This window comes from Falco punctatus (assembly GCF_963210335.1).
Source record: "Falco punctatus genome assembly, chromosome: 7".
NCBI classification, from domain to species: domain Eukaryota; kingdom Metazoa; phylum Chordata; class Aves; order Falconiformes; family Falconidae; genus Falco; species Falco punctatus.
In genome coordinates, this window is record NC_137587.1 from 49,621,900 (window position 1) to 49,634,881 (window position 12,982).

Below are 12,982 nucleotides of genomic sequence, written 5' to 3' on the forward strand. Positions count from 1 at the left end.
GTCTGGGCAACAGAAAAATTTTCCAATGATACCGTAAGACGATAGAACTGAAAAATTGGAGTTGGGGCTGGCAGCAGAAATTGGGTCCTTTTCTTGCAGCCCTGAAATTGTTTGCTTTGTACAATTGCAGCCAGCTCCCTGCAGGGGGGTAGTCACAAATGCACAGGCAGCTCTAGCACCATTGGTGACTCAGATGTCTGTCTGAGCTACAGCACAGAGACAAAATTGGGGGCCCATGTTCCCAGGGTGCCATTGAGGATGGGCTGTCCTTTCTGCAGAGTGACTTGGAGCATCAGCTGGCTGAAGTCAGCATGATGCCTTGCCCATTGCTCCAAGCTGTGAGACAGCCAGCACCCCATAGCTAACAGTCTCAGTGTAGTCCCCAGAAGCAAATAAATCCTGATTTGCACCAAAAGACCTCCCTGTCTTGGAGACTCACTTAGAACAACCATGTTTAAATAAAAATTGTCAGTACAGTTCCAGCTGTAGCACTGGCAGGTGTGCAACTACTTTTCTTTAGAGGCAATTGCCCATTGGAAACCAAAACCAGCTGCCTGCAGTTCCTGTACATGCAAGCTTTCCACTTGGAGAGGTTTCCTCCTATTCACAAGATTCCCTCACCAATTTAAAAATTGTATTTACGGTATGAAAAATTACATTTGCTTCTGTAAGTAACCTTGCCTAGAAAGAATGAAATCTGGTTTGACCCGGAGTAATGTTCATTCCACATTAACTTTCTGCGTATTTGTTTTGGAGACTCTTCAGTGGGTGTAGCAGGGAAGATGAGCCTCCTCCTAGTAGCAGGAGGCACATATCTCCCCCTCCCCATTCTTTAAATATAGGTACATGTGATACAGATTCCACCCTGTCTCAAACTGGGGTCAGTCTGTATCAAGAAACCTGCACAAAACCTCCTTGCTTACCTCCATCATTTTCTTATAATGGGACAGTTTGTTCTTTTGCATGCGCTCCATTGCAGACTCATACTGTAAGAAACACGCAGAGGTAAGAACTTCTTGCTTTGGACTTTCTCCTCCCCTTTTTAGTGTCAGGATAGGAAAGCCATTGTCAGGGCCTTTCTAGAAGCCATGTGCCTGTGGGGAAAATTACTTCACTCTGTTTTTATAAATGACAGGTTTCTAAGTGGTACAGAGAGCATCCAAGTGCCAGGTAAAAAAAAAAAAAAAATCCAAGACAATTCTGCTTCAGTGGTTTCCATTAATAGCAGAGAGGATGTAGATCTTAATTTTCTTCCTCCCCGTTGTTTTCTTTTTTTTCCCATAAGGAGATTAAATAGTGTAACACCCAGTCACAGTGCCCATCAGCTCTGCCAGCAGTGGAGTTCCTGCTGGTGCAAGAGCCGGATCCCACATCTTTGCAGACCAAACTGCTTCTCACCCATGTGAGCAAGGGTAGTTGTCCATTTCAAACACAAACGTGTAATTTTTATTCCATTGCTTCTGGCAAATTTATGCTCAATGTGATTTGATTTCCAGACTGTCATCTGGTCAGCAGTGGAAGGACAGTGCTGAATTCTCTTTTATTGCTTTAGTTGTGGTATGCACAGCCTTATGTGACAGCGCGATATGCTCCTGTTTGGCAGGGTATGGGTTTCTTCAGGACTTTTGGTCCTTTAATCTTTATATTCTGCTCAAGCAAAATCTGGGGCTACCCAGAGGCTTGCTTTACGTTGGACTAAATAGCACAGTCCCAAAAGCAGCTACAGTGAAATATGAATCACAGCATTTTGGGAGGTTACCAAAAATGCTGACACCATCTAGCATGTATAATGTTGACTTCCTAACAGCCACATGCTGGATGGAGGAAAAAAGACTCCAGAGCAGGTTTTCTCTTTTTTTCCAGGCCCCTTCAACTGTTTCCAGCTGAGTTGTAGGCTTATGTTTTCAACAGAGAGTGTGCTTCCCTCTTTGCAAATCCTAGTGGCAACGGGTGAGGAGTGGGATAGAACTGCTGATGAACTAGGTGCTGATGAACTACGTGCTGTCTGCTTTTATATGCCTTATTTGCTTCATCAGATCACTGTGGAACTCAAATCTCAGTTTTACCCACTTCATATTCAGAGTTCTTTGCTGTTTCAGGTTCCTATGTCAGGGTTGTAGATACAAGATTTTTGTGGCATTGGATACTGGTCATATGCCTTTTAATTTGTTTAAAATTAGAACAGAACTGGATATTTTATTTTACTCCTCTATCAGTCAGTGCTTTCAGTGTTAAGTGGCTGTCCCATCTTTGTCTTCAACCCCAGAGAAGGTGTGAGAGTTACCACTGTTGTCGCTGTTGAGAGGTACTTTTTCAAGGGACTTAGAGCTTGGTAAGATCAGAGGGGATGAAACCACCTTAAATATACTTGTATGTTTTTATTATACACCATCAACTAGGTGCTATTTATTCAAAAAAATTGTAATTCGACATGTATTGGTATTGCATTCAGCATGATACTCATTTGCTTTTATGTTTTTAAATGTTTGTGTTACCCCTTTATTTTAGTGCACGTTGGAGATCATGCAGGATTATACAAAAGAAAGCCAATTAGCAAGGGTATAAAAAAGAGAAAAGGAAGGATTAAGTTCTTACAGGAACAATAATAGAATCTGCAGTTACACTGGAGAGAGTAAAAGTAACTAAAGCCTCTATCTACTGAGTGCTTTCTGAGCACTGCTTTATTTCCAGTCTAGTGTATGGAGTGCACAGGGCACACTGGGCATGCTTTATCATATTATACAGCATTCACGGCCTATGACTGGACAAAGGTCACCAGCGTGGACCAGTGACCCAATCTGTTTCAATATTTCTGTAGTTCCTCACCTTTTTTCTTTGCTCCTTCTGTCTTTCTCGGAACTCCTCTATGCCTTTCAGTTCATCCTTCAGCATTACTGCCAGCTGGATATGAGAGTTTCCAACACTTTCGATTTCTAAAGCAAATCAGAATTCATATACAGTCAGTAGAAAGGTCTTTAAATATGAAGTTACATTTTTCAGGAGATGTTTCTGGGAGTGACTTGCAGTGAACAGGGCAGCCTTAAAAAAGGCCTTCCTATGTTTCTGCATGCACTGATGTTGTCGAGGGTTCACACAACCCGAATGGGGCTTATTGCAGGTCCTCTCGAGTGCCTGCAAAATGCAGGGGCAAGACTCCACACTGCAGAACTGCAACACCTGCTCAGAGCAGCCTTGGCAAGTGCAGAGCCAGCTGCATTTCTTCATATCCCCATTTACCCCAGCCACCCCTTTTCCTTCTGGAGCTGGAGATCAGATGTTGTGGTGCAGAGGGAGGGAGGGAGTTCTGACCTGCTCCTTCACCCCCTGTGTCTGCTTTCCCTCCACTACACTGCTGGATTGTCATTGCTCGTGGCAGCTGTTTGCCAGTTGCATCCAGCCTTGCACAAATGTCATTAGACAAGGTTGCAAGCTGAGAATTTCCAAGGGTCAGCAAAGACACGCTGAATTTCAAAGCACCTGGCTGGTGCTGTTTGAAGTGGCTGGTAACTTCTCTGCATTTATTTGCTTTGGTGCCTCTGAAATGGAACCCCACATTTTCCAGAAATGTTGAGCTCCCCCACCCAGGCTCTAAAAATACCTTAATTCACCAGCTGCTTTTCAAAAGGTGCTTTCATCTAAACAGCAGGTGCCAGTAGCCAGGTATGCTGTCCTGTTGGCTGTGATGGTGTAGCATTTTCTGTGTGTGAAAGGTTTCCATTCAACCTTGGACGCGTTTAGAAAGCATGTTGTTTTGACATCAGTGGTTTGCAGAAGAGGGAACAGAGTTGATGTTTTGTGACTTGATCCAGATAAAACTAACTTGAGCAATAAGCCATTTTCCTTGCTACCAGAGAGTGGATTGAGTGCCCAGCCTTGGAGGACTCTCAGTGAGTGTCCTTTCCCTCCACTCTCCACACTACAGACTGGGATTAAAAATTGGAAATAGAGGGGGGCAGAGGATGAAAGACCCCAGAGGAGATGAACACTTCATGTGCCTCTTACCTGGGTCAGAAATAAACATGTAAATACTTACGTTGCTTGAGCCTTTCAAATGCTGCCTTCAGTGTGCTGTGAAGGAGAAACAAGCGCGCTTTATTAGTATAAACTTCTAAGGATGGGTTGTGAACTAGAGAAAAAAACGTTCCCTCAGAATCTCAAAGATCCACATAGAGATAAAACTCTTTAATAGTCTGGTAACAAAAGTTGATCATGCTAACAAGCACAATATCATCAATTTGTTACCATCAGGATATGTAATAAAATACTCCATGAAGCAAGGAATTGCACTATTCCTTCTGTGCAGCCTCTTTTTTAATCCCACTGTATTTGTGACTGTGAATGTTAACAGGCGTTTCTCTGTTCTTGCACCTTGTCAATAGATACAACTGAACTGAGTGCAATAAAGATGGGCAAGGGGAATTGGCTTTTGGAGCTCTAGTCTGAAGGGCAGAGCGAAACCAGCTCCACCCTCTGTCTCGAATGCAGCACCAGCAAATTTTTCCTTCTCAGTCACCCTTGAAGCTGGAGCAGCTCTGCTCTGCAGCATCCTCCATACTACGCTTTCTGAGCACCCCCATGTGGCACAGCTCGCTCTCCTTTCAAAGACTCACAAATGGTGTAGGCAGCCTACGGAGGCTTTGAAACCTTGATGCTCCCGGGGGTTTTCGACATCCCAGAAGCACAGCATAAATAAACCACGCTGTGAAATCAGGCCTCAGTGCTGGGCTGTGAAGTACGGGTGGGAATGAGCAGAAAGAGATGTTACGCTGTTCGTCCAGATGGACCTACGCAACTAAGTGGGCTTACAAGGTAGAGTTACAGAAGGGCACGAAAGGGTAACGACAGATCGCCTGATGTCCTGGTTTTTGGCAAGCCAGAGTCCATTTTAAGAAAGCACCAGAGATACCAGCATAGACGTGATGGGAGAGGAGAGACCATAGTCTGTAAAAAGCATTTCCACTTCATAATTTTCTCTAGCTCTGAGTTTGCAGGCTGGCAGGTCATTTATATATGCAGAAGCCAGGGCTGTGGTGTGATTTGGAGCTTTTTCTTTTTCTTTTTCTTCTTCTTTTTTTGCATCTTTAGGCTTGATGGTTTGGTTATGTTTTTTTTCAGTACTTTGCCTTTATAGACTGGTTTAACTGAGTAATTCAGAGAGTCCCTTTACACCCTTACACAGGAAGGCAAACAGGCTCTTCTAACCGGAAAACCACAACTCTTTTTAAATTTCCTTTCTTTTCTACCTTTGCTTGGTGAATAGACGGTGAAATTACCCCACCTTCCTTTCTGGAGGGTTTCTGTTTTAACGTCAGTGTGGTCTACAATGTTCTGTTCTTATTGTAATTTTTAAAAATATTCTTTCTGAAACTGAGAGAAGCCTCTGCCAGATGAACTCTACAGACCACTTTCCAGCAGCCCTGTTTATCCCCTGCGTCCAGTAACCTAGATCCTGATAACACAGTTAGGAAACCAACCAAATACCTATCTCCTCTGAGGCCATGGTTAACATTTGTCTTTCCTCCTGCCACACAGGGAAGATCCAGTGTGGGTTTTACTAACATTTTTCTGTGGAGCCCAGTGGCAGTAGCAAAGCGTGGGGAAACAAGTTCAGAAGCATCTGGTTTCAAATAATTTGCACCTGGGATTCTGTCTGCATCGCAAAAAAGAAAAGAAGGGGACATGTTGTGCTCTTTTAACAGGGAGGTAACTAATTCACCACCAAGTCCTAGGCCAGGCCAGAGTATTTCACAAGAGAATCATGTCTAACATTGCTTAGTGGGGATGTGGTGAAAGCATCAAAGAATTAATTTTGCCAGGATGTTTTCTTCTGGTTCTCAGAGGAGCTATGAACAGAAAGGCAATGCCACTCCGTGCAACTGGAAAGATTTCTGTACGGTCCCAGCTGTGGTGTGATGTCAAAGCCACCTGTAGTGGAGAAAAGGCATGAGCAGCACCCTTTCTCTGATCAGTGGAGTCTACTTTTCTGTCTCTATAAATTCACAATATCAAGGCACTAGCTAGCACGAATAGTCGTATCAGCTGTTACGGGAGGCCACGCCGTGCGGCAGGCCAGACTTAGTGTCAGGTTGGCTGTAGCATATCTTTCATGAAAGTAGCAAGAAATGTGGAGGGTTCCTCTAGTGCTGTGGTGTGTCTGCATACGTGTTTTGCTTCTGGTGCTTGGATATTTTCAGATATGTGTCAGAAGAGGAAACAGCCCCAAACTGAATGGAAAGGGGCCTGTATCGTCACTCTCAGGGCCAGTTAGTGGGAGCGTGGACACATCATCCCTGACTTTGCTGGGGTAGAGGAGCAAGCAGGATGCTATCTCGGTGTACCTTCTCTTCTATGTAAAGCTGTGCCCATAGACTCAAAATTAGACCCCTTGTGACTCCAGAATGACCTATGCCATTCATATCAAAGGATAAAACAATCAAAACAACTTTTGTACCTTTAACATAAAACTAAGTTTCCTCATGTCTCTTGGAAAGAGAGCAGCACTGCTCAAAAATGTCTATCCTCATCACCAGAGGACTTATCTAGGTTGGATTTAACAGGAACTGAGCAGAGGCTTAGGTCTTTCAGAGTATGTGCTTGAGCCCATTTTCAGAGAGTCCTGAAAGTTCAAAGTACAAGCGTATAAATTGTGCAGGTTCAGAACATTTGAGTGGAGAATAACTAGTCATGGAAAGATGTGACCTTCCAAAATGACTTCTAGATTCAGTTCAAAAATGCCTGCTTTGTGTGAATAATACAGAGGATTCTGTATATTAAGTGACACACACTCTATATTTATACACAGGAAGCAGCAATTGGCATTTCGTTACAGATTCCCCCATCTCACACTCATTGAAATATTCTATTTCAGGCGCTGCAGAAAAGGGCAGAGCAGACATGGGCTTGAAGGAACTACCCTTTCCCAAGGTCTGAATGAGATGGTAGTGGAAAAGAGGGAAGGAAAAAATCAGGAATTCATATACATGAGAAGAGACAAACAGAGAAAATGACAAAAATAGCTGTTGTCAGACTAGGCAGAATTTAACCAGCTACTGCATGTTTACATCAGTTATTTTACGAAAGAATGGAGTTTCCACAGGCTCTATTTTAGCTGAAGCCAAGGATGTATCTGAAAACTGAGCTTCATACCATATTTTGTTTTCATATTGTTCTGCTAAAGAGCTCCCAAAGCTACTGCCTGGAAATTCCGTCACCTTGCAGCCTGAAAGGTGTTTCCTCTGAAAGGCACAAGCTCTGCTGAGAATCATCTATAGTGTGTTGAGACATCATTACTGCATGTGCTACCATCAAATACTTGCAAACTTGATCTCAGTTTGTAACTCAGCTGAAAATCCCCAGTTTCTGTATATCCTGTCCCCTGTGTACAACACAGAATATGGCGAGCGCAAAACTATACCGCAGTTTAAACTTAATAGCATGTAGTTCCCTCTCCCCAGCTGGATGTTGGTGTAACCTGGCATTTGCCAAGAATACACGGCTGTAGCTTTGTTATCAACTTTTTAAAATTTTATTTTATGAGTAGAGACTATGAAATTGTGATTATTTTTTTTTTATTTAAAAAAGTGGGATAACAGGGCTTTGAAATTAGTATAAGGTAGGAATGAAGACATCTTTAAAATTTTTAAACACTTTAGCCCTGACAATGTTCTCCTTCTAGTGCTTTCACTAAGACTTCCCAGCTACCCATGTTCCCAGGCATACACATTCTCAGGACTGTGCTGGCACATCCAGGTGATTAGCTTGAAGGAAGCAGCCAACCTTTTCCATAGCCTTGGTGTTATTACGGACCTGAGTTGTTTGTAAGAACCAGAATAGGCAGTGGGAGTGCAGTTCACCAGTGCAGAGGTGTGTTGAGGAACCCCGCTGGAAAGAAGCTAATCTGCCTTTGTCATGCATGTCTGATCTCACATGGCAAGTGTGGTGAGGTGAGCTGAAAATCAACAAAGAAAATGGCACTTCTGCACTTAACAGGAAAGTACGTTGCTTTACCTTAAGACTCAGTAGATGTGAAAATGTTGCAGGGTTTCAAATAAGAAAAAGACCCAAGAAAACTCTATTGGAGGCTATTACATACAAAGCTGCTGCTGGTGTGGCAGCCCCTGAACTACCATTTGCTAAGGCTAGAAGATTATTTAGGAGAAATGTCCTCTCATGCTTCCCCTATTCTTCTATTCTTCCCTTGGGATCTAGTGTTGGGGGCACAACATTGGGCTGAAGGGGTTTTGGTCTGAGCCTGTGTGAACCTTCTTGCAGTCTTACACTTAGATTCAAGTATGTGCATCCTTCTGTACATTAGAATGAACTTGCCGAGGCCTATAGCAACTGCTGAGTTAGATCTGTGTCATGGGTAGGAAAGAGGGTATCTTCCTTCCCTGTAGGAAGTACTTTCTCCCAGCTGCAGTGCTCGAGGCAAGGGCAAGCAGCCGGAACGCCTGAATTTGCTTGAATCAGGCTGAACGTTGAAAGACTGTGTCCTTTGGCGGTTAAGTAGCGCTTACAGGGAACTTTTATTTTTGAGCTGGAAGCTGGAGTGTTTGTTTGCTATGCCCATGGTAACCAGCACCAGCTTCTTTTAGAAACCCTGTCTTTGGGTTTTTTCAAGTAAAAAATAAAACAAAAGTGATTGCAGCACATCTCCTCATTGCGGCATGTCTACCTCTCTCATTTTAGTTTTCTTAGGAATTTTTCTGTAGCTGCAGGCTTGCTATGGCCATTTCCAATATTGGTTTGAAAAAGAACAGCGAGGACCTCACTGAAGTCAGCTGCACCTCCCCTGGCAGTTACAAAAACTCATCCCCTGCTAGCTCTCAGGTCAAAGCGGTTTCCCACATTTCTGGTGCTAAGGAATCTGCAGAGGTGGAGGCACAACGCTGTCCTCTTGTCCTAGGTCATGATGTTGTATTACTGCTGATACTCAGTAGTGAAGTGTCTTGACTGAGCGGGAGCAGTGCGGGGCCTGAGGGGTCACTTCTCCTCTGGCCCTGACAGCGCTGAGGGAACAGGCACCGGACAGCACGTGGGATGGAACCTGGTGGCTGCTGTCACCTAGATGTTTCTCAAAGCAATGGAGGTTAGTCCCAGGGCTGGTGTTATTTCAGCGAGCCTTCCCTACTATCTTTCTGTTGAGTCAGCAGCATATTTCTTCATCTGTCTTTCAGTAAATAAAAATGGGCAGTTGAATCTAATTATACATTTAGCTGAGTTCAGCAATTTGCTCCAGCTGAAGCAAAAGTTTGGGGGAGAAGGGAAGAGTCTGAAAAGATGTTGAAATTGTTCTTTTCTTTGATTCAAAACTAAAAGCTTTTAAAGTAGGGGGGAGACTTGGGAGAGAGCTGTTTTCTACAGCAATGGCAGCTGCCTGGTGCAGTGTGCCATAGACTTCCCCGGGCTTCTACCCATTGCTTGTATTTACTGATGCTTATTCTCTTCACCTTCTTGTTTTGTGCTGGTCCTGACTGTGCTGAAGTAACAACCCAGGCAGCACCTCCCCACTGCTGCCTAATTCCTCCCTCGAGCAGACCCCTCTCCTCCCCAAGCGCAGGAAGCAACAGCAAGGTGGGGGGTTCTCTGCGTTTTTTGACTCCTTTCAGATCAGGGGGTCCGGGCAGCTGCCAGGGACTGCGTTTCTGAGGTTGGAAAGAGCTGTTCACACTGCTCCTGGGTGGATACTGGCACACGAGGCCCTGCCGGGCTGTCCATCGCATGTGGTGGTGCTGCCGTTGCCGGTTCAGTAGATCTGGCACTGGCTGAGGTGTGGGTTTGCCACGGACACTTTGCCAACAGGCCTTTGCATGGGGGGGACTGCGGCTCACGCTGCCTTTGTGCCGCTCCTCTGCTGCTCTGCTTTCCGTAGCGGCCACAGAGCACCGCTTTGTCCTGCGGGAGTGACGGGAAGTTTTTGCAGCCAAATAATTAGTTTCAGAAGTTGTGCTAAACGGAATTGATTGGTCATGCAGTTGTTTCTCTTAAGGTCTTCTGGCTATTTTCTGATACTGGAAGTTTTTGGGTGGTTGTTGCAGACTGATTTCCTATGTTCTTTTTATCGACTTTTTGAAAGGGTATTGAGTACCTTCCTGATATGGAGAACTACTGGGGTGTGAAATAATTTCCCAGGAGAAGTGACAGAAGCCTTAGTCTCTCAGATGTTTAAAAGATGACTGAATTTAAGACTAAAGGATAATAATTGTGCATTAGTGGGAAAATGAGTGATGTAAAATTAGTAATTCCGGCTCCTCTGCAATACCTAGCATGGCACAGGAAGTTCTGTAAAATCTTCTGCAAAAACCCCTGGAAGATACTTTTTTTCTTGGTGATTGTCAAATGCAAATTTTAGGTACAAATACCTGCACAACACCTTCATTAGACTTTGAGAAATACTGCTACCCAAAGCTGCATTTAAAGATGCAAACAGCCCTGTTCAGCCTGTCAAGTAGCTGTAATACTATTAGGACTCGATGTGCTATGGCAATAATATGGAATCCTATAAAGAGGAAGCACAGGAATAACGCACAGGGACAGCTGTAGCATAGTCCTTTCAAGCTTTTCTTAGTATAGGTAGTATATAGGTTCCCTCCCTCTGGCCTCACTGAAGGACTGACCTTGGGAGTAGTAGGCACTGTCAGCAATCAACATCATATAAACAAAGAGAAACTTCACACCATGTCAAAGTTTTTAAGGCATTAAAACCAAATATTTAATTTTCATGAGTTGTTCCTGCCCTGAATAGACTGTAGTTTTCTCTGATTTTGAAGTGTTTACTCTAGACCAATGCCCATCATTGCCCATCTGTGTAACTCAAACAGCCAGAGGATGCAGAATGACAGAAAGCAAAGTGTCTTCTGTCTGCTTCAGAACAGATACAGTGAGACATTTGCTCTGATGAAAATACCAGTGCAAAGCTGGTCACCACCCAGGCCAGGCACGGGTTTATGGAAAAATAGTAAATGTTGTCGGTATATTCAGCCTTCTCTCTATGCCAAGCTATAAAATTGTTGGATCAAAGTGGAGCTGGACCCGAGTCCAAACTTCCCCCAACTTGAGGGGAACTTGGATCCATATCCCAACTCTGGGACTTGGCTCTGCCCCTAAATCAAGCTCTTATAATCTCTTAGGAAAGGTCAGACCCATGAGTTATCCACTAAGTCACAGAAGGGCAGCCAAAGCTGTCTGTTTCTGAACATGTTGGCTCTGCCTACCCTCCATGGCCAGTAAAGAAATTTGGGTGGAGCCTTTTGTTAATCCTGGAATGCTGATCTTCACCTTTGTTTAGGGAAGAAGCCATCCATCCTTAATTCACTATTTTAATTTCAAAATATTTTTTCTTCTTCTTCCTTTTCTCTGATTAGATCTGTGAATTGAGACACTAGAAAGGTAGAAGCCATCTCCAGCAGTCTTTGCTAGGAGCCTAGCTATACCTTACTGCACTGCTCAGGAGCAAGGGAGAGATGGAGCACCAGGGCAGGAGAGGCTTGCACATTCTCCAGAGTGAGCCTCAGTGCTCTCTGCGCTACCAGGCACTTGGGCTGATGCAAGTTTCCCTGTCAGCCTGGATGCGCCACCACCAAATTGATAGCAAGTGCTATGGGTAATTGCTTGGCACGTGCATGCCATGGTGGTGCAAGGGTTTGAGGTCAAGTTTTCCAATAAAATATGAACAGGAAACCAAGAGTGATAAAGCTATGTAATAAGGAGACTGCAATTAAGAAATGAGATATGGGATGGATGAGGGTAGCAAGCCCCAGGGATCAATACAGCTGTTTTGTGTTTAGATTGAGGTCTTCTCTTTCAGACTTGTCTTCTGTGACCACAAATCTTCATCCTCTACCACCTTATTACTGTATTATTACTGGTTACAATAATGACAAAATATCTAATTACTGCTGCTACCATCAATAATAGCAGCAGTTTATCAGCAGTGTTTATGAAGTTAAATTCAGTGCCAACATATATCTTCCCCTCCCAACACAATTTATATGTGATCTAACATAGTAGTAGAGGAGATAGAGAAAAATATGTCATTTTAGTGTATTTCAGTAGTTCCATTGATTTGTTTCAGATTAAGTCCCTTCAAAGAGGTTTGAGTTTGTATTCCTAAGCAAAGACTTTTTCCTGCTGCAGAAGCTAATTTTTGGTGTCTTTGCACTTTGCATTTGTTCTGACACAGTCTCTCAGTGTCTACCAGCTTCCCAGAATTGCCAAGCCACCATCCTAAACATTCCACAACCTTCTCCTTTCCCCTTTTTTCACATCAGTTTGCTTTTGGAAGCAAATATTAAACATTGTTAGGAATCTTGACATTAAAACTTGTCTCAGTAAAGACCTACCAGCAATTCCCAAACAGAGATTTTGTGAATCCTGCTTTGAAGGCCTCTGGTGTTTCCCCATTTTTCCTCTGCACTGTGAAGTGCTGTGTGACACACTGCAGCGAGCAGCTAATGACCCCATTCATAGGCAAAACACACAAGTCTGAAACTGTTTCCGAAATACTTTCGTTTGTACTAATAATAAAAGAATTCCTTACTTGATTTCTGTTTGTCCTCCTGCTTTTCGGGCTATTTGAATCAGCTCTCTCCCATATCTCTCTTCCGCTTGTGCTCTGTTAAAAGAAAAACTTACTCAATTTCTCTTAGTGGTACCAGGATCACGTTTACATAAATACTGTAATTGCATACAAGGTACAAAACATGAGAAATAAAATTTCGTTAATTTCTCTGTCTCCTCAATCCTAGTGCTATTAATTACCTCTCAAATAATTTGGGTGAGCTGTTTATAGAAGAAATAAGGGAAAATGAAGCCCATCTCCATGGCTTTGATTACTGTGGATTAGTACATACATTTTGTATGTATGTAGTATTTACATATGTACATACTATATGATTACATACATATATATGATTACTACATACAATTCTGTCCCCCAAAAGTTGGATTCAATTAGAAGAGGTGTACAGAAGTGTACAGAAGA

At 43.4% G+C, this 12,982-nt stretch overlaps 1 protein-coding gene across 2 annotated transcripts in view; it reads right to left on the reverse strand.

The window, feature by feature from the left end:
• Positions 1-12,982, reverse strand: part of PSTPIP1 (proline-serine-threonine phosphatase interacting protein 1) — a 51,640-nt gene that overhangs the window by 16,299 nt on the left and 22,359 nt on the right. For both annotated transcript variants that reach the window (XM_080396868.1, XM_080396869.1), the window contains 4 exons: positions 12,539-12,613; positions 4,034-4,068; positions 2,827-2,933; positions 924-986 (listed from right to left, as the gene is read on the reverse strand). In XM_080396868.1, the coding sequence (XP_080252994.1) occupies positions 924-986; positions 2,827-2,933; positions 4,034-4,068; positions 12,539-12,613 (280 nt within the window). The remainder of the gene's footprint in view (positions 1-923; positions 987-2,826; positions 2,934-4,033; positions 4,069-12,538; positions 12,614-12,982) is intronic.